This window comes from Scomber japonicus, chromosome 13, assembly GCF_027409825.1.
Source record: "Scomber japonicus isolate fScoJap1 chromosome 13, fScoJap1.pri, whole genome shotgun sequence".
NCBI classification, from domain to species: domain Eukaryota; kingdom Metazoa; phylum Chordata; class Actinopteri; order Scombriformes; family Scombridae; genus Scomber; species Scomber japonicus.
This window is the reverse complement of record NC_070590.1, coordinates 7,085,235-7,106,154: the sequence shown is the minus strand read 5'-3', so window position 1 is coordinate 7,106,154 and position 20,920 is coordinate 7,085,235. Positions and strand designations below refer to the sequence as shown.

Below are 20,920 nucleotides of genomic sequence, written 5' to 3'. Positions count from 1 at the left end.
AAAGTACTCAAGTGTTCAGAAGGAGACAAAGCTGCTGTAGTGTACTCAAATTTCTGGATTTTTTTTTTTATCTGGATTTTACTCTCCAACTTGATTTGTGCATATAAATCTGTCCGTGTGATCTCACATCTGGACTCGCAGAGTGATCACAGGTTGTGTGTTTTATGCTCACTCAGTAGTTTTATTCATGAATACATTTCCATACTCTCTCTGAGGGGCCCTGGAGTTGTCACGGTGATTAATGGCTCCAAAATATAGGAGCTGAATGAGGAGAGCAAAGCACAACGATGCTTTGATGAAAGGTTTGATTTCACACTCACTATACTGTGAGAATGAAACTTCCCATATGGTCATTAGGACAGTTCTAGCTGCTGAGTTCAGTCTAAAGAAGAGTAAAAGATGCATTTTAAGGCTTTAATTTACAGGCTCAATATTTCTTAATAACCTCTTGAGTCTACTTTTGTAATTTGGTACAAGTTAAAAGTTTGGAGACTGTTCAGAAATCAGAAAAAACTGTTCCATTTAATCCCAATTTAATATTTCTTTATTATCCGTCTTTTATTTTCATGTTCCACTGACTACAAGATTATAATGTTATGAAAAATATCAGAATTAATTACCAACTGAACATTTTGCCAAATTTAATTAGAGAAAACATCCTTGGAAGTTATTAGGAATTAACAGGACATGTAAAATAAAGCTTTATTAAAAGTTTCAACTCTATTTTCAGTATTAACTCAAACACAGGTGATGTTGTAAATAAATATATTTATTTTGATATTTTGACATTTTTCTTCAGTGCATACTATGAGTTTAACATTGTGGGTAAGGTGGGTTCATCTTTCAGTACATCCAATTCAACAAATGATACAAAAAACATTAAATAACATAAAAACTGGCTGCTTTTTTTTAAACAGGTTTCTTTTTATAACTGTCTCAGGTCATTTTTCTGCAGATGCATTAGATTTATAGGTCAATATGACAATCAACATCCTTTCAAGCTGTAAGGATGCTGTGATTGTAGCTTTCTGCTTCTCCTGATGAGCTTTTATAAGCAGAACATGCGCCAACCTCTGATGACACAAAAGTTCATGTTATAAAATTGATTCTAAAAAAACCCGTTCTCTCTGCGGCAGAGTGCCCTCACCTCTATTTGCTGTTGGCAGGGAGATAATTTGAGTTTTGCCGTCACTGGCTTTTTCAAATGTGTTTTTTTTTTTTCTTCTCGAAAACATTTCACAGGCCTGCAAAGATTTCAAACCGCATGAGTGTGTTGATTGCACAGTGAATCACTTCATTCACTGAACACATTTCTGTCACAGTCATTTTCTGGTATACAGACAAATCAACATTTTACAGTTTCAACAACCTGAAAACTGACTGTTTTCAGCTAAAAAGCCTGTCTTGTTTATTACAATTTGGGTTTTATTAACATAGTTCTGGGCATCATCTATTGGTTATGTTACTTTTTTTGGCTTCCCAGATAACAGCAATTAACTTGGTGGATGAAATATTATCATGATGGCTAAAAATACAAAAATAAACCCATGAAAATACCCTTTCCCCATGTGACCTTCATGCAGGATAACGTGAGCCATGTCAGTGACAGTTAGCTGCATAATCGACTGCTCTGCACACTGCTTGACGTCACCGCAGGACGGAGGGACACGAGGGTCCGTCACCCGTGGAGAGCAGCTGGCTTCAAGACTCCAGAGCGGCCTCGATCAGCTCCCTGAGGCGCCCGGGGGGTCAGCGGGAGGCTCAGCCAAAAACATCCAGCCTTTCATCCACCGCTGGAGGGAGGCAGGAGTTTTCAGAGGAGGGATTTCACCAGCGCCACCATGTGGTCGACGCCGCACGCTACGTCCACCACTTGACCTGGCACAGTCACCTGATGGAGATTCACACAGAGAGAGAAACGCAGCTTAGAGGGAGAGAAACTGTAAAAGTGAAGGATTATTTTCATTTGTACTTCTGAAATTGTGAATTTTAAATGTCCCCATCATGAGACTAATAAAGGATTATCTCATTTTATCTTAAAAAGGTCTGTGAGTGATCCAAATACTGCACGCAGAGGCAGTGTGAGCTCTATACTTTACCTTCAAATCCTGTTAAAATCATTTGAGGGGGCATGCTAATGTAAATCTAAAATACTTTTATTGGAAATGTGTAGGAGGGCATAGTGGTTGCAAGATTTCACACACACACCCTGAAAATAAGCTTCTTAAAAACTAAAACATAACATTAAACTGCCAAATACAATTTTGTACAGATGACTTCATGATAAGGATTTGTGGATTTTGATCTGCTGGAAATATTTCTAACTTTTACCAATTGTTACCCTCTGCATTTGATTTTGATTAAAAGAAAGACAAAGTCAGACTAAATCCTTCCTAATTATTGTAAGCTCACACTAAGCTTATGTGCTTCTTCTTTTACAAAGCGTCACCTGCTCGCTTGTTGTTTGCATGACTAATATTGAATCAGTGTTGTCTTACCCGCCATGGGAAGTACTGGTCGTCTCTTTTCCCGATGCCCAAACAGCCTCTCACATTCTTCCCCCAAACGAACAGCTCGCCTCGATCTGCAACGCGAACCATCAAACATCAGCACGCTGTGAGAATGAGCGCCTGCTGAGCCTCAGTGCAGGGCAATAACATTTCAGCCTAAATATGTACCTTTATTAATATTCTGTCTAAGCAATAAATTATGTTGATGCACAGCTGCCTTTGAAATCATCCCATCTTTGTTATAACACAATTATTACATAAACAGTAGCTTTACAAACAAAAGTCATAATAAGATCTCTACATGTTGTCACAACCTGGCTCAAAGACCACACATCACTTTTTAAACTAGAAAAAAATGCATGTATTTAACCCTCCTGTTGTCCTAGAGTCAAGGAAGGAAGGGAGGAAGAAGGAAGGACGGGAGGGAAGAAGGAAAGGAGGGAAGGAAGGATGGAGGAAAGAAGGAAGGAAGGAAGGAAGAAAGGTAGGAGGGGGGGTGAGGAAGAGGAAGGGAGGAAGGAAGGAAAGAAGGACAGGAAGGAAGAAGGAAGGGAGGGAAGGAAGGAAAGGAGTAAGGAAGGGAGGAAAGGAAAGAATGAAGGGAGAAAGGTAGGAGGGAGGGACGAAAGAAGGACAGAGGAAAGAAGGAAGGACGGTAGGAGGAAGGGAGAAAAGAAGGCAGGAGGGAGGGAGGGAGAAAGGAAAAGAGGAAGGAAGGAAAGAAGGAGGGAAGAAGGAAGGGAAGAAAGGAAAGAAGGAAGGGAGAAAGGTAGGAGGGAGGGAGGAAAGAAGGACAGAGGAAAAAAGGAAGGACGGTAGGAGGAAGGGAGAAAAGAAGGTAGGAGGGAAGGAGGGAGAAAGGAAAAGAGGAAGGAAGGAAAGAAGGACAGAGGGAAGAAGGAAGGGAGGGAAAGGGAAGGAAGGAAAGGAGGGACAAAGGTAGGAGGGAGGGAGGAAAGAAGGACAGAGGAAAGGAGGAAGGACGGTAGGAGGGAGGAAGGAAGGAAGGAAGAAAGGGGGAACAAAACTAAATAACCCAAGACTAAACAAACCCAGCAACTCAGAGAGGAGAGAGCGTCTGACTCCTATTTATAAAAAAAAGGAACATTCACCAATTCAGGTGTTGGCCATTTCTCCTAATGAGCCGCTTCCTAGATCCCAAGCAGCCAATAAGAAAATAGGTCAGAGGCCTTGGGGCTGTCACGAAGTTATTGGTAACAATAAAAAGTCTGTCACATAGTAGTGACAAACACAAACACAGCAAATTGTTATTTTTACACATACAGATGAGATATGGGTGTTAGAGGCGCTGGTAGACAGAGCTTGTTACTTTTGGACTGAGCCATGTTAGCTGTTTCTTCCTGTTTCAAGTGTTCGTGCTAAGCTAAACTAACAAGTGGCAGAAAAATATCATCTAACTCTACACTAGAAAGCAAAAAAAAAAAAAGGTATTTCCTAAAGTTAACATCTTCCACAGTCTCTCTCTAAAAGTACTTGCATCGTGATGATCCTCCAGATTACCTCCTCGAAACCAAAGAAAAAAAAAATGACTTCAGGAAGTGGCAGCTAAATGCAAAGTCGTTGATAATTTAACAGGATACAGATATGTCTCTTATGCTGTTGTCTGGTTTAGAAGTCTGAAGCTGCATTTCCACCGAAAGGTCAAGGTACTTTGGACGCAGAGGAACTAAACTCAGGGACTAAATCTGGAACTTAAAAGCCAGTCCTGCAGTCCTGTTTACATTTACACCACATCTGAGGAACAATGGCAGCATTTGAGACGCAGGAAATAACAACAATACCTATATTGGTCCTGTTCCCTAACCCCTAACCCCTAACTCCTTATGGTTGAAAGAGGTGAACTCTGATGAATGAATGAAAAGGAGAAAAATTAAACAGAAACTCAGCAGTAAATCATCGGTTGAGTGTTTCATAATTATTTATTTCTGTTTGAAGACGTAACTCATGTGAAACAATCAGAAAATAAATGTTTTAATTCTCTCATTCACTGCTTTGTTCTCGCTACAGCTGCTCTCTCTCCGTGCTCAACCACCACCGTTACTTCTCTTTCTCTCTTCTTCTTTTGTCTTTTGTAAAACGAGTCAGGAAACCGGAAACAAAGCCTAACTTCACTTTTAACACTTACAAACAAAGTCCTAAACTGATCCTTAATCGATATGACTACTCTTCCATCTTTTATGAGTAAAGCAGTACACAAGTTGAGCCCCTTAAGTTACTGTGCTTAGTTTTATTTAATTCATTTTCATATCTTTTTTTCCCTCTGTAAAGTCTCCTTGGTCCTCCTCCTCCTCCTCCTTATTCTTATTATTCTTATTCTTATTCGTAGCAGTATTATTATTATTATTATTATTATTATTATCCCAAGTTTTATCCCAACAGCAAGGATTTTTTAGGTGGTAAAACAACCTCCCTTAAACTTTATTTAGACCTTGTTCCCTCAGGTGGAAACGCAGGTAGAGGAGCTGAAGTGTCTCAAAAGGTTCGTAGTATCTGGCAAAAGTTCCTGCTGTCGAAAAGCGTCTCAAATCTGACAAATAAAAACTAAAAGTCGGTCTTTTCAGTCAACCCGAGACTGTTCACATCATCCACTTCAGAAGGAGACTGTGCATCTTCTGTCAGGTCACTGCTTTAGAGATAAAAACAAGATGCTCAACAGAGCAGACTCTTTTTGTTCAGTAGCCATAAAAAGAATAAATTAGGTGACTCAACAGTAAACTGCTCACCCAGACATCTGTACTTCAGACTGGATGAGACAGGATGACTTTGCTTTTTATGGGTTTTATGATTGCATCTTTTTATGCTTGCTCGAGACAAAAAGCAGCTCAGGAGAATAAAGCTGAAATATTAAAGATGAAGCAGTAAAGCGGCATCAGCGAAACCTTACATCACTTGGTTTGACGTCTTTAAATTAGGTCTTACAGTCTTTTTGTGATGAGTGAATAGTCTCACCTGTTACCGCAGCGAAGTGGTTGAGGCCACATCTGATTTTGGTGACAGCTACTGATGGGTTGAATTCTGATTTTCCGAACAGCGAGGAGGGAATCATCTCAGGGGTCGACGATTCTGATAGCTTTGGTCCTTTTCCAAGAATGCCGAAGCCCCACACAAACACCTCTCCTCTTTCTGAAAAGAATAAGGTTGAAGAGACACAGATCAGCTAAGGATGTAACAGAAAAGCTTTTACCAGTCCCGCCAAAGAGAGGATGACAGCCTAGTTTACAAGCTTGGTTTTTCAAATAACCCCCGAAAAAACCATAGACTGTATAAAAGAAATGGACGTAACATCTGTGACGTCACCCATTGGTTTGTGGACTGCTGCTCGGAAGCCAATAGTTTCGAATCTAGGCAGCGCCATCTTGAAAATTTCAGGTGCATGCTGGGAAAAATAAAAACACGGATTCTACTTATATGGGCATGAGACGGAGCCATGAGCGGAGCGTGGAGGTTGCGATAGGTTGCGAGGGCTGGATCTCGAGGACATTGGGCAATCAACCTGTCAATCACGTAGCCACGCCCTAATGCATACCCTGCTTTATCATCAAATATAAAATCAGGGAGGCCAAAATTTCACAAATGAACATCATACTGCATTGAAGAAGGCTTTAAACTAGTGATTGAGACCATAAACACATTTTGAAAACGTTTACTGAGGTTAGAAATCAAGTGAGAAGTTGGTGAATTCTCCATTGACTTGTATAGAGACGGAAGTCCTTTTGACACCAAAACGGTCGCCCCCTGGTGGCCTTTTGATAGAATGCAGTTCTAAATTACTTCCGCGTTGGCCTCATTTCAGAGGACTGGAACTCCCCGCCTGTGTTAAACGTACTAATTGACTTATCCGAGTGTGTATTTTGCTTCACGATGGAGAGGGGGATTACTACTAGAAGCAGGACAACCACAAACATGACTGACGACGAAGACAAAATCTAAAATGTCTTTACTCATAGGGCCAAAAATGTGTCACTGTGAGAATTTTTCATTAACACTTTATTTTATTTATTTATCTGTCTTTTATTTTATATTTTAGCTTGTTTTACTACTTGGACTATCCTTTTTTAAATTGTATTTTTTATTTCCTGATTGTTTTCCTCTTCATTTTATGTCTGGTTTTACTTCACCGCATTTATTCTTTAGCTGTTATTCTTTATCTTTGTTATTCTTTTAATACCCTGCCACACATTTCTGGTTTTGCCCACTTTATTTTATAGTGACAATTATTCATTATATTTTATTTTTCTAAATTTTTACATTTTTATCCTACCTCTGGTGCTTCCACAGTGCAGATTAATGAGAGTTACGATAGCATTTCCTCAGTTCCTGTTTATATATATATATTTTTTTTTAAAGCACTTTGTGTTACATTTCTATGCATTAAAATAAATAAAGTCTGATTGATTTATTAAAATATTCTCTTACAGGGCGTTAGAGGTGTTGTGAAATTAGCCTTCTGGTTGACTCAGCACTCATTTGTTAACAGCATTAATAGAGGAATCAAAAACACCATCAATTTTCTGATATTACTTATAAGACAATGGATATTATGCAGATGTTTACCACAAACAGCTGGTGGCAGTCCTGTCATAGTGTCTAAAAAGGTAAATTAACCCATAAGTCGATTATTCCATTAAAACTTGAACTAGCAGCCATGTATCAGAGAGGTTTTAGTATGAACTGACCGTTAATAATGGCCACCTGTGAGCCTCCACATGCTGCCTGAACCACCTTCCCGCAGCCTTTCAGAGGAAGATGACGAGGAGAGTTGATCTGAAAGGCGGAGAAACGACAAACAAGAGCTCAATGACAGTGAATAAGTTACTTATGGACAAGATTCGCTGCTAGTCTCTCCTGTATTTTCAACTACTTTAATTCATGTTGCCAAAATATGAAATAAATAAAAAAGCTAATCTCAGGCCTACGTGGTATAATGTTTATGAAAACACGTCAACACTATTCTTCAGTTGCAGCTACATGATCATTAGTGAAGATGCTTGATCTGGAGCTTTTGATTATATCACATGGGCTTCCTAAGCAGATGAAGTCAAGCTTAACCTTTAATTTTAAGTATATGTTAGGGGAAAGACAAACAATTTGGTTTCGCTCAATTAAATGAATATGCAGAATAAGGACATTTATTTATTAACATATGAATACAAAAGGAATCTGAGGAAGCAGCACAGTATTTTTCCTTCAATATGCTTCACCTGTTCTGCTGGAAAACAACAAAGCATATTTACATGAGGATATTTCATGCAAGTTAAGCTTTTCTAGCCAGTGTCTTTTATTCTCTTGAACAAAGTGTCTATATCTTATTCCTCTGTGCTGCAGACTTCAGTTGTGGTCATGGACATAAGATAAGATAAGATATTTTCTTCCTTTATTAGTACCACAATGGGGAAATTTGCATTATAACAGCAGCAAGTTGGTTGTGGCTATTTCCTGGAAGAAGTAAATGTGCAAGAGCCCAAAGTATAAACTTCTGCCTTACAAGGAACTACTCTCCTGAGACTGAAAATGTGTGAAAATATCATACTTTTTACTCCACTGCTTTTATCTGACAGCTGTAGTTGATGTTCATTTTTCAGATAATGACTTTACATTATAAAAACATATAACATTATACAAATATTGGCGTCCCCTGTCACATTTAAGTTGTCTGAGAGTTTTCAGTAGTTCCATCAAGAGAGACATTTCACCTCCAAACTTTTTACATGTTTTTATTTAAATTACTGCTCGAGGCCCAAACAGGTAAAATGATCAAATATTTCACAATAAAAGAGAGAAAATCAGAAAAAGAAGATTAATACTTTTAGTTTTTCCTACAACCTTCACCATCTCAGATTTACTATCAACAATCTAATAATGTCACATTTTATGCAGACAAGTATGTTTTTTATATTTAGCATAATTAGCTGATAATACTTTTTTACATGCACTTTTGTAGGATTTTGAATGCAGGACTTTGGAGTATTTTTATATTGTTGTATTGGTACTTCTACCTCAGTAAAGGGTCTGAGCACTTCTTCAACCACTGTCAGAAACATTACTGAAGGCTTTTTCCCCTTGATATATCATGTCAATTAATTCAGGGACCAAATCTAATAAAGATTATGATCATACTTTGTGTATTTGGCTGGTGAGTGCTTCGGACTGAGCAGCTTTGGGAAAACCCTTTTGATGGCCTGAACAGATGGCTGACAGGTGGAAAGAGACCAGCGCCATGAAGCAATCCATTGTGCCATACGAGCGCTCACACAGCGGTTCAACTCAGATATCACAATATTTCAGAAGATAAGACGGCATTCTCGCCTTCCTGTGTTTATATCAGGCGTCCCTGCACACCTCGAACATGTGTTTTCTCCTCACCTGTGTGGCCTCTGTGACCGTAGCCAGCTGCAGGTATTCAGAGTTGCCCCATCCGTATAGTTGTCCATCTCTGGATACGGCCAAGCTGCAGTCTCCATATGTGCTGATCTGCTGCACTTCCACCCCTGCCAGATCCCCTCCCACCTCCAGCGGACTGGAGCTGACTCTGTGGTGGCCGAGACCTGGAACGAACAAGAGCTCGTATTCATCAAACTGCTCACGGGGAAATTTTGGGCTTACAAGACAAAAAGTAAAAAAGGGCTTTATTTTTACTCCTCCTCACAAACTTAACCCTTACATACATTTTTACATTTAAGAGCTGTAAAAATACCCTATACTTTTCCTAATGTGACCCCGAATATACAAAAATGAAGATATAATGCTTCATTTTTATTATTTTGCAACTGATAAACATTTTTATGTATGCAAAATATCTAAATGTGACCTGCGTTTATTCTATTTATTCTTTATTATTCTTCATATTGTACAAAATGTTCTCCTGGACCATATATAGTGATTGTGAATGTCTTTTCTTTTTTCCCCATATATAAATAGAAAACAATCTGTTTGCTCTCTGACAGCTTAAATAATCATTTATTAATACCTAATGGGGAATTTATGAATGTGAATTGGTATAAGTCAGAAGATGAACAGTATGTGAGGGTTAAGAATAACAATTTAGCACATTTCTTATGAGTTATAAATACTATTAAATTATAGAGAGGTGGTCCTGGATGACTGCATGTTTTGGAATAACTGTGGTCATGATAGGCTAAATAATATGTTAGCTGAAGCAAAATGAGCTGGATTCTGCAAAAGGAGTTTATTTTATATTATTCTGCTGTTTCTGCAATATTTGGTATGTATTATCCAGACAATCAGATATCCAACTAGCAGTTACTATCATTAAAAAGTTCTTAACTAAACTAGCATACTTGGTTACTGCAGAGTGGATAGCATATTTTTTTAAGTCAAGTCAAGTCAAGTCAAGTTTATTTATAAAGCACATTTAAAAACAACCTCAGTTGAACCAAAGTGCTGTACAGATATTAAAATACAATATAATCACACACAATATAATAATAAATAAAAACAATAAATGAATAGTAAGAGCTCAGTTTTAAAAAACTAAAATTAGAATAAAACAAATAAAAACAAATAAAAAGTAAAATAAATAAAATAAAATAAAATAAATAAAAAGTAGGAAGCCAAGGATTCTCGCCTAGCTGGGATTGAACGCCAAGGAAAACAGATATGTTTTTAGTAGTGTTTTAAAATGCTCTACAGACTGTGCAGCTCTAACGTGGAAAGGTAGGCTGTTCCACAGCTTGGGGGCCGCCACTGAGAAGGCTCTGTCCCCCCGAGTAGAGAGTCTGGACCGAGGTACAGCCAAGAGCAGCTGGTTTGTTGACCTCAGTGCTCTAGATGTACTGTGAGGCTGTATAAGCTCTGATAAATAAGATGGTGCCAGACCATTAAAACACTTAAAAACAATTAATAAAACCTTGAACTGGATCCTAAAGTGAACAGGCAGCCAGTGCAAGGATGCAAGGACAGGACTGATGTGATCACGCCGTTTCTTTCCAGTCAGCAGGCGGGCGGCTGCATTCTGGACTACCTGTAAACGGCGCAGAGCTGACTGGTCGAGACCAACAAACAAAGAATTGCAGTAGTCTAACCGTGAGGTAACAAAGGTGTGAATGACTTTCTCCAGATCATTTCTGGGGAGATAAGCCTTTACTTTTGCTAATAATCTTAGCTGGAAGAAGCTTGTTTTTACGATGGAGCTTATCTGTTTATCAAACTTGAAGTCACTGTCCAAAATAACACCAAGGTTCTTTGCAGATGGGTGACAGTGAGGCTTCAGGGTGCCAATGGCGCTGTCATAGCCATCTAGGAGATTTTGTTTCCCGAATAAAATAATCTCCGTTTTATTTTTATTCATGGAGAGAAAGTTCACTTCCATCCAAGATTGAATGTCCTTGAGGCAGTCTAATAAGACCTGGACAGAGGCTTGGTCATTTGCTTTTAAGGGCAGATAGATTTGCACGTCATCTGCAAAGCAATGAAATGAGACATCGTGTTTTCTAAATATGGATCCCAATGGCAACATATATATCGAAAAGAGGAGGGGGCCCAAAATAGAACCCTGAGGCACCCCACAGCTCAGGGGGGAAGTGGCCGAAGTATACTGGCCCATCTGGACAGAGAAGCTTCTGTCAGAGAGATATGACTGAAACCACTTAAGAACAGTACCCTTAATGCCCACACAGGTGTTTAAGCGAGACAGGAGGATGTTGTGATCCACTGTGTCAAAGGCAGCTGTCAGATCCAGAAGGACCAGAACAGCAGAGTTCCCAGAGTCAACAGATAAAAAGAGGTCATTTAAAATCCTTAAAAGTGCAGTTTCAGTGCTATGGCGTGACTTAAAACCAGACTGGAACTTCTCAGAAATGCCATTTAGGTCAATAAAAGACTGCAGCTGTTTGTTAACCACCTTCTCCAAAACCTTAGAAAGAAAGGGAAGCTTGGAGATAGGCCTAAAGTTAGATAAGACTGTGGGGTCAAGATTGTGTTTTTTGATGAGGGGCTGGACCACAGCATGTTTAAAGGCAGCTGGGACACATCCAGACATCAAACATGAATTTATCAGATCCATAACGCAGGGCCCAATAATATGGAAAACATCCTTAAAAAGACGGGGTGGGATGCTGTCAAGAGGACAGTGAGAAGGTCTGAGGTGCTGGACAATATCAGTTAAAGCTGAAAGAGACACTTGCTCAAATGTGTCAAAAACAGCAGGGCAAACAGGAGAGATGGCAGGATCCAATGCAGACAGCGAAAGAGAGGACCTAATATCGGAGATCTTGCCAATAAAAAACCTTAGAAAATCTTCACATAATTTAAGTGAAGGAACAACACCATTGTGGTCACAAGGGTTTAAAAGAGTATTTAAAGTACTGAACAGGAACTGAGGTTTATGACTATTAGCTGACACAAGATTGGAGAAAAACTGACTCTTGGCAGCTTTAACAGCTTTCTGGTACTGCAATAGACTGTTATTTAAAATGTCCAAAGAAACATGTAGATGATCTTTCTTCCACTTCCTCTCAGCGCGTCTACATGCACGCCTTAAAGTGCGTGTGGTGTCATTAAGCCATGGCTCTGTTACAGGCTTAGGACGTTTGCACCTAAAAGGAGCCACCACATCTAATATGTCAGTACAAGTACAATTAAAAGTGTCTAAAAACTCATCAGGAGTAAGAGTACCATAATGATCCTGAGTATGTAGCACAGAGTGATTAAATGCTGCAGAAAACTCAGAAGCAGTTGAAGGGTTAATTGTGCGCACACTGCGGTTTGTGGCGCACAGTTTCACATGGGAGAGAGGCAGTGTAATATTAAATAAAACAGCAAAGTGATCGGACATACGTGTGTCACAAATCTCACTGACATTTAACTGCAGACCAAAGGATAATATAAGGTCCAGTGTGTGTCCCTTCTCATGTGTTGGATCAGACACGGACTGAGTAAGATTAAAAGAGTCAATGAGATTCAGAAAGTCTTTCACCAAAGGACGGGATTCACAGCAGACATGGATATTAAAATCCCCAACAATTAAAAACCGATCATAGTTCACTGATACTCCTGCCACAAAGTCTGTGAAGTCCTTAATAAAATCCTTATTGAACTGAGGCGGACGATAGACTACAGCGCACAGGACAGGTGCAGTAAAGTCTACAATGAATGTCTGCAGCTCAAAGCTGGAGAAGGAGATCGACGGTGACAATCGACATTGAAAACTGGATCTAAATACAGATGCAACCCCTCCACCTCGGCCAGTGGTACGGGGAGAGTTAAAGAAGAGACAGTTAGGGGGTAGCAACTCGGAGAACTGGATAGACTCACCGACTTGACTCCACGTCTCTGTCAGAAACATAAAATCCAGTTCACGTGAAGTGAAGAAGTTATTCAAGATAAAAGTCTTGTTTGCTAGCGATCTAGTATTCAAGAGAGCCAGGCTGAGAGTAATCTCCTTGCGGGCCTGGGTGGAAACGCGGCACAGAGGCCGAAGATTCCTAAGATCCACACCGCCGTTGCGGACCCGACATCTGGGAGGGCGGACCTCCGCCGGCAGGTGAAGGCCTCCAGCGGCTTGGCGGGAAGGGACGACAGGCTGGATCCAACGAAGACACAGCGGCCGCACCTGGGATCCTCTGACAGGAAGGCGAGGATCGGTCCAACAGCTGGATCGTCTGAGGATCTTTAGTTTCACCAAGACACCTGCCCTCTTTCCGCGTCTTCTGGATCGCTTCCTCCGAGGGATGACAGCCGGTGAATGCAGCAGGTAAGCTGGCACAGACGCCAGTGGAGGAGGAAGACCCGAGGTTTGATCACCCAAATCAAAGTTTGGCAGTGTTTTTTGGGATGCTCTAATGCCAAGAAGTGTTTGGCGATCATATACCAGCAGGGCAAAGGAATCTTGGCAGAAAACACAGAGTAATACAGCAACAAACATCAAACATAGCAGAGTCGGCAGACGGCAGGCCGCACACGCTGGCGCCATCTTTAATCTAGTTTTAAAGGTTAAAAGGAGACTGAACCAAAATGTAGCGCTTTTTTTGTGAAGTGCACCGACCCGTCTGCCCATCTGCTCCCCATCCACACGCGTACACCTTCCCCGCCTCTGTGAGGAAAAGACTGTGGTCCTGTCCACACGCCACCTGGGAGAGAAAAACAAAAAAAGATACAAGTGATCAGATCCCATTTGCGTGGTGTTAAAAGATATTAAATCTTAAAGAAGTTTTTATTGTAGCAATGGGGACAGTGGAGATTTTATCATGTAACCCAGTTCAATTGTATCTGGACTATATCTAGGCATGAGTGCACTCAATGATTTGGCTACAGGTGAGGAGGAAATGAGACATACAGTATTACAACCGCACCATCTGTCATCACTGCTCAGACGAAAGGCTGCACTCACCTGGACGACTCTGCTGCTGAAGCCTCCAATCTTGTGAATGATGTGACTGCCGCTGTTTGAACACGAGACAATAGCAATAAGCAATAAGCAATCCATCACTCGAGACAAGAAGCATCTCTTAAGAGAAGTCTCATCCTTCTCTCGTCCTCCTCTTAACCTCCTGAATGTATTTTTAAAGAATCAAACTGACAGATCGACAATATGTAACACTAATATATGAGAATGGCAGTTTTCAAGGTAAGGTAGGATTGTCTTTAACCCTCCTGTTGTCCTCGAGTCAAGGGAGGAAGGGAGGAAGGGAGGGAGGAAGGACAGAAGGAAGGAGGGAAGGAAAGAAAGACAGACGGAAGGAAAGAGGGAGGGAAGGGAGGGAGGAAAGAAGGAAGGAAAGAAGGACAGAAGGAAGGAAGGAAGGAGGAAAGGAAGGACGGGAGGAAGGAAGGTAGGAGGGAGGAAGGAAGGAAGGAAGGAAGGAAGGAAGAGCCAAAACAGGCAGGGTCAATTTGACCCGGGAGGACGACAGGAAGGTTAAATAATACATATGTAATCTAGTTTAGTGTGCAGGTGTTACTTTTTTCACAGATTTTTATGCAAGAATTGTGAGCTAGATAGCAAAATATTGTGTGTGACATTTATTTATTTTTTAATATGATACCTAAAATATTTCATGGTTTGGGATCAGTGCTGTGTTTGTGTGTGTGTGTGTGTGTAATAAGTAATCAATTAATTAATAATAGTAGCGGTAGGTAATGACAATAGTTAAAGTTGTTAATAATAATAATAATAATAATAATAATAATAATGACAATAATAATAATAGTCATAATAGTAGTAGTAATAGTGATCATTAATAGTGTTAATAATAACAACAATATATATATATATATATATATACACATATAAAACTTTGTCATTTCTGTTTTGCAATCTCTGTCTTGAAACTTAACACAACTTACACCAAAGTGTCTTATTACCCTCATGATGAATTCTTCCTGATGTTTTAATTATTAAAGATTGATTTAATGGATGTAGAGCTCTATTGAGCATGCACAGTACTCTCAAAGCCTCCTATGACAATTAAAGAAGCATCTTGAGTCGTGTTATGAGTTGATAGATGCTATGAATGAGGCATGACTCAAGTTGTTGTGTAAATGAGGGATTTACTTCTGAACAACAGGTGTGCTACATTTCAATTTCACTTCCAAATAAAGTGGTTTAGATCATGTGAATGAATTTGCTTCCATCTGATAATTTGACTACTTGTGTCTGTTTCCCTTTCTGATGTCACTGTAGCGATGTCACCCTAATCTCAGTCATTATTTGATGATATTAACCCTCCTGTCGTCCTCCCGGGTCAAATTGACCCCGTCTGTTTTGACTGTTCCTTCCTTCCTCCCTTCCTTCCTTCTCTCTTTCTTTCCTTCCTCCTTTCCTTCTTTCCTTCCTCCCTCCCTCCTTCTCTCTTTCTTTCCTCCCCCTTCATTCCTTCCTCCCTTCCTCTTTTCCTTTCTCCCTCCCTCCCTCCCTCCTACCTTCCTTCCTTCTTTCTTTCCTCCCTTCCATCTTTCCTTTCCTCCCTTCCATCTTTCCTTCCTCCCTTCCTTCTCTCTTTCTCTCCTTCCTCCCCCCTTCATTCCTTCCTTCCTCCCTTCCTTCCTTCCTTCCTCCTTTCCTTCCTCCCTTCTTTCCTTTCCTCCCTCCTTTCCTTCCTCCCTTGCATCCTTCCTTCCTCCTTTCCATCCTTCCTTTCCTTCCTTCCTTCCTTCCTTCCTTGACTCGAGGACAACAGGAGGGTTAAAAATACTAAATTAAGACCCAAATCATTTCAGAATACATCTGCAGGTCCTGCTAGTTTCACAACAATCAAGTGAAGTGGTCTTGAAATACTTGATTCAGCATCATCACTGTTTGTGTGTGTGTGTGTGTGTGTGTGTGTGTGTGTGTGTGTGTGTGTGTGTGTGTGTGTGTGTGTGTGTGTGTGTATATAAAGTGAATCATTACATACCTGTAGACTTCATCTTCAACTATCTTCCTTCCACACTGACCGTAGGAGTTGTTGCCCATACTGAAAACTTGGGAGAGAGAAAGAGAGAACATAAGGAAGAGGGTCAGATTGATTCATGTGAGCTTTAACCATGGAGTGACTTCACTGTGGTGGCACAATTACCGGTAGCTACTTAAATAACGTTGATGTCAGAGGTATATTTCAAAATTACATGGGACCTTGATTAGTTCTCCTAAAATTTGAAATCTACCTTGCCGCACACGTAATCACAGGACACAGCTATAAGAACTACTAAGACTGTGTTACTTTAGCTCAATTCATACTCTGTCTCACACTTATTTTTTTATCTTTGTAAAATTATACTAACTTCCACATCAATGCTTGCTGATTTAATATGTTGAATGTACTATTGTTGTTGTGGTTTTATGTGTGTCTTGTAAGAAGTCCTTGAGTGCTTTGAAAAAAGCCTTTAAATAAAATGCATTATTATTATTATTAATTTAACGGGTTTAAAGTGGTGAATATGGCAATTGAACATCAATTTAATATACTAATGTAACCTTCTTTATCTTTTTCAGTGACATTCAGAAAAAAAAGTTTTATTCTCATTTGATTTTGAGTGCCGAGATAAACTAAAAGATCAAAAACAACACAAAAAAACAGTGTATTTTCTGAGGGACATGCGTGTGAGAGCCAGAAGCTCTTAGCGGCTGCCAGCTGTTGTTCCAGCATCCCCATCTGTACAACAAACTGCTAAATTTGGTTACCATGGAGTACCACAGTAAAGAGACATGGCAGCTAATAAGTCATACAATGGTGTTTTACTAGCGACCACAAGGTGGGGCTATTGGTGCCATGATCCACTACGTCGTGTATATTCTCAGCGGGAATTTAAAGACCTTTTCTTTTCCATACAGATGTGCTGCCTTGTCTTGGCTTGGTTTGACTCAGTGTCGGCCCACTACTGCAATCACTTTCATCTCAATTACAACAGGGCTCAACTGATTTTACAAAAGTGTCACTATCATTTATTTGGGGTTGTGTTTCTGTCCCCCTGGTGAATATAAGTCCAATATTCCCTCTCTTCTAGCTCTGTTTGCTGATGGAGATATCTAGATATTTAGCTGCCAAATGCTCCATTATGTCCACCGGCTCGTCTCTAGCTGTGACTGTTTGCCGTTTCAAGCTGAGCAGGTATTGCACGGTAGGTTTTTAGAGCTTCTCCTAGAGCTTCTCCTGCCTGCTGTGGCCGAAAGTGACACCAGGAAAGCGCTGAGAGCGAACCAAAGCAGTAAAGTTGGAGCCAATGAGCTGAAACTTGCTATAAAGCTCTGTAAAGCCGAGGGGAGCTGCAGAGTCACTAAGAGAATGACATTTGACTTTTAATACACTGCTACTATAAAATGTACATATATATATTATACCTGCTTTAAAATCTGGTATTATCCCATATATTTCAAATATATATTGTTTCTTTAGTTTCTTTTTTTAAAGCATTTTCCTAAGACAGCAGAGTAAATAGCTTTCTTGTATAGAAATAAAAAAACATAAATAATAAAGACCCTTTCTATTAAATACGTCACAGTTGTTTTCGATCATTGGACAACTCAGTATTTTATTATGAGTGGCTTATTAACCCTCCTGTTGTCCTCAGGTCAAGGAAGGAAGGAAGGAAGGATAGGAGTAAGAAAGGAGGGAGGGAGGGTGGGAGGAAGGAAGTAAGGAGAGAAGGAAATGGAGGAAGGAAGGCATGAAGGAAGGAAGGGAGGAAGGAGGGAGGGAGGAAAAGAGGAAGGAAGTAAGGAGAGAAGGAAGGAAGGAAGGAGGGAACTGAAGGGAAGGAGTAAGAAGGGAGGGAGGAAGGAAAAGAGGAGGGAAAGGTAGGAAGGAAGGAAGCAAGGAAGGATGGATGGACGTAAGTGAGGAAAGAAGTATGGAAGGAGGAGGGAGCGAAGAAAGAGGGAAGGAGGGGAAGAACAAAGGATTAAGACACTTTTGTGAGTCTTTTTTTGAGCGTTTGTGACTGAGTCAGAATCATCAACGTCATATGAGTTTGTGGTAATTTAGGAACATGACACTCAGTGCAATAGCGTGCTTCACTGATGTGTTTTTTAATAGTTTTTGGAAAACAGTAGAGCTCTATGGCACAGAGGTATAAGATATGCGAGGCTCTGGTGACTCCAGCCGAATCCTTTAAATGTAACAGACGCTGTGGATGAGTCACGACAGATCATTGACTTTTATCAGGCCACACAACAGCCAGAAAACTGGTAACTGAATGCGTCACAGCAAAGTAAAAACCAGATAAAACATGTTAATACCTTAAACACAGGAATTAGGCACTCTTTAATTTGCCAAAACATGATGAAAATTAATTTAAATGAAGCTCAAAAAATAAAATTAATACCCCCATGAACAATTTACTCTGTGGGAGGGCTTAAAATCAGTCTTCAAACACTAATTTCTCTGACATTAAATGGTGCTTGTTAGAACATCTGTGTGCTAATTTGAATGAATTTATCAGAGGATCCTAATGGGCCTTTTAAATGAGCTTTAACAGCTGCCTGATAATCATTCATTTTCAGAGAGCGGTGGGCGGAGGGAGTTAAAGGACACACAGCGTGACAGGTGGTTGGTAACTACATAACACCAGGCGCTCTTTCTCTCCTCACAGGCCGTCTCGTCTCCTCAAAAGAACGTCTAGTGATTTATATCAAAGTTAAATGAAAGGTGAAATATGTTTACCGCATATTACTGTGTTTTAACCATAGACTGTATAAAAGAAATGGACGTAACATCCGTGACGTCACACATTGGTTTGTGGACTGCTGCTCGGAAGCCAATAGTTTCGGATCTGAGCAGCGCCATCTTGAAAATTTCAGGTGCATGCTGGGAAAAATAAAAACACGGACGGGACCATGGGCGGAACGGGGAGGTTGTGATTGGTTGCGAGGGCTGGATCTCGAGGACATTGGGCAATCAACCTGTCAATCACGACGTAGCCACACCCAAATGCATACCCTGCTTTATCGTCAAATATAAAATCAGGGAGGCCAAAATTTCACAAATGAACATCATACTGCATTGAAGAAGGCTTTAAACTAGCGATTGAGACCATAAACACATTTTGAAAACGTTTACTGAGGTTAGAAATCAAGTGAGTTGGTGAATTCTCCATTGACTTGTATAGAGACGGAAGTCCTTTTGACACCAAAACGGTCGCCCCCTGGTGGTCTTTTGATAGAATGCAGTTCTAAGTTACTTCCGCGTTGGCCTCATTTCAAAGGACTGGAACTCCCCGCCTGGTTTTAACTTCATGCTTTCACAGGAAGTATGAGTCTCTTACCTCCTTCCTGGTCAGTGAGGACCAGAGAGTGAGCACGGCCGCATGAAACCTGAACCACTTTGGTCTGCACCGGCTCAACCAGAGGCAGAGCCACCGGCGACGGCTCCAACACGTAGTCGTAACCTTGATCTACGGAGACACAGCATCAGGAAAAAAAGGATGTAAGGCAGAAGTATTGAGCTGCAATGATCAATAACTATTTTGATCATTTATTATTTTACTTGATAGATGTAAGAGGATTTCTTTATGCTCTGATCGGACAAAGCAAGCGAATTGAAGGCATTACTACTTGGAGGCAGCAGCAAAAGCTGAAAATGCATTTGACATCATCATCTTCTTCTAATATCATCTTCTTGTAATATTCACTCTGGCTTCTACCAAACTCTATCTGGCACTTTATCTACTAAATGTTGACCAGCTAGTTGCTAACTGCGTCTGTTTGCTGTCTGGTGCAGAGTAGGTGATGAGCTGTAAAACAAAAACAATGACCTGAAAGACGATAAAAGACTTCACAGAATTGAGGGTGAAAAGGTTTAAGTAAGTCAAGCAGAGACAGTATTTTATGCTTTTTAAAACAATCCAGTTTTACTTACGGCGGCTGTGCTGGGTGCGCTGGAAGCCCAGCTGAGAGTCCTTGTTCAGGCCCATGCCCCACAGCTTGGTCACATCCTTGGTGGAGGAGGCGATGAGAGAGAAGCCGTAACCACAAGCAGCAGAAGAGATCTACGACAGAAGAAGAGCCGACAGCGTTCAGAGTTCAGATTTATTGTGAGTTGTGGACACAGAAGATGAAGCCCCTCATGTTCCTGATTCATCCAAAACAATGACGCATCAAACATGTTGATTTTTAAAAGATTATGCAATACATGATTTTATTATTATCAATTCAATTTCCGCAGCTAGTTCAGCATACAAGAAAATATGACCATGTGACTTCTTCCCTCACTGGCGGGCTTTCTAAATAACAAAAATGAATTAATAAAAAAGTAAAGAAAATTAATAGATTTAAACCAGTGATGAGGCTATTGATTTAGTTTTTAGCATTATGAGTATAATTGAATAAAACTTTAGAGGGTTTTCTCTGGACTATATGAACTGAATGTAAGTTTTGTCTTGATGTATTTAATAAAACAATCGGAAATGCTGTTTCAATTATTTTTTGATAAACTGGAGTGCATAAAGACCTTAATCACTTATTGTAAAAGCCATAAAAATCGTATCATGAGAAATAAATACCTAGCTAATAATAACAATAACACCATCAAAAGTTTACAGATTGAAGCATTATCTTCATGAAACTACATTTAAAGGATTTAAAACTGATCTTTGTATATAAATCTTCAAGAGCAATGCATGAAAGGCTCGGCATGAAACTGAATAAAGTGACTTTCCTCTGCTGCTTTTACCTGATGTGCAGTCTCCAGGCGGTAAGGAGTAAGCTGATATTTGCGGGGCTTCTTCCTGCCGCTGTCTGGCATCACAAAGCTGGGGATACCCAGAGCACCGGTGAAGCTAAAGCCCCAAACAAACACTTTGTGGTTGGGCTTTTTGCGCTCTCCGACATACTGAAAGATTGGATCGCTGCTGGTTTTCTCCTTCGGTTTGGATACTTTACTGAGCGTTGCATAACCACAGACTTGAAGCCCTGTGATTCTGTATGGAGAGCACAGTCGCACACATGGAAGAGCCAT

General features: G+C 40.3%; 1 protein-coding gene across 1 annotated transcript; it reads right to left on the bottom strand.

Annotated features, from left to right (window-relative positions):
- Positions 1-820: 820 nt before the first annotated feature.
- Positions 821-20,920, bottom strand: rcc1l (RCC1 like). Its single transcript, XM_053332322.1, has 11 exons — positions 20,636-20,920; positions 19,823-19,952; positions 19,230-19,358; positions 15,884-15,950; positions 13,879-13,930; positions 13,534-13,618; positions 8,895-9,076; positions 7,208-7,295; positions 5,481-5,654; positions 2,499-2,584; positions 821-1,891 (listed from the first exon to the last, which is right to left on the bottom strand). The coding sequence occupies exons 1-11, from the start codon at positions 20,918-20,920 to the stop codon at positions 1,814-1,816; spliced, it is 1,356 nt and encodes a 451-aa protein (XP_053188297.1). The 3' UTR covers positions 821-1,813.

What these genes read in the sequence shown, in the direction of transcription:
- rcc1l (XM_053332322.1), bottom strand. Translation starts at nt 20,920, where the DNA reads ATGGCTCTTCCATGTGTGCGACTGTGCTCTCCATACAGAATCACAGGG. An exon ending in GCCTGGAGACTGCACATCAG is followed by an intron (nt 19,953 to 20,635) that starts GTAAAAGCAGCA and finishes CTTCTGTCGTAG; the next exon opens with ATCTCTTCTGCTGCTTGTGG. An exon ending in ACCAGTACTTCCCATGGCGG is followed by an intron (nt 1,892 to 2,498) that starts GTAAGACAACAC and finishes AATCTCCATCAG; the next exon opens with GTGACTGTGCCAGGTCAAGT.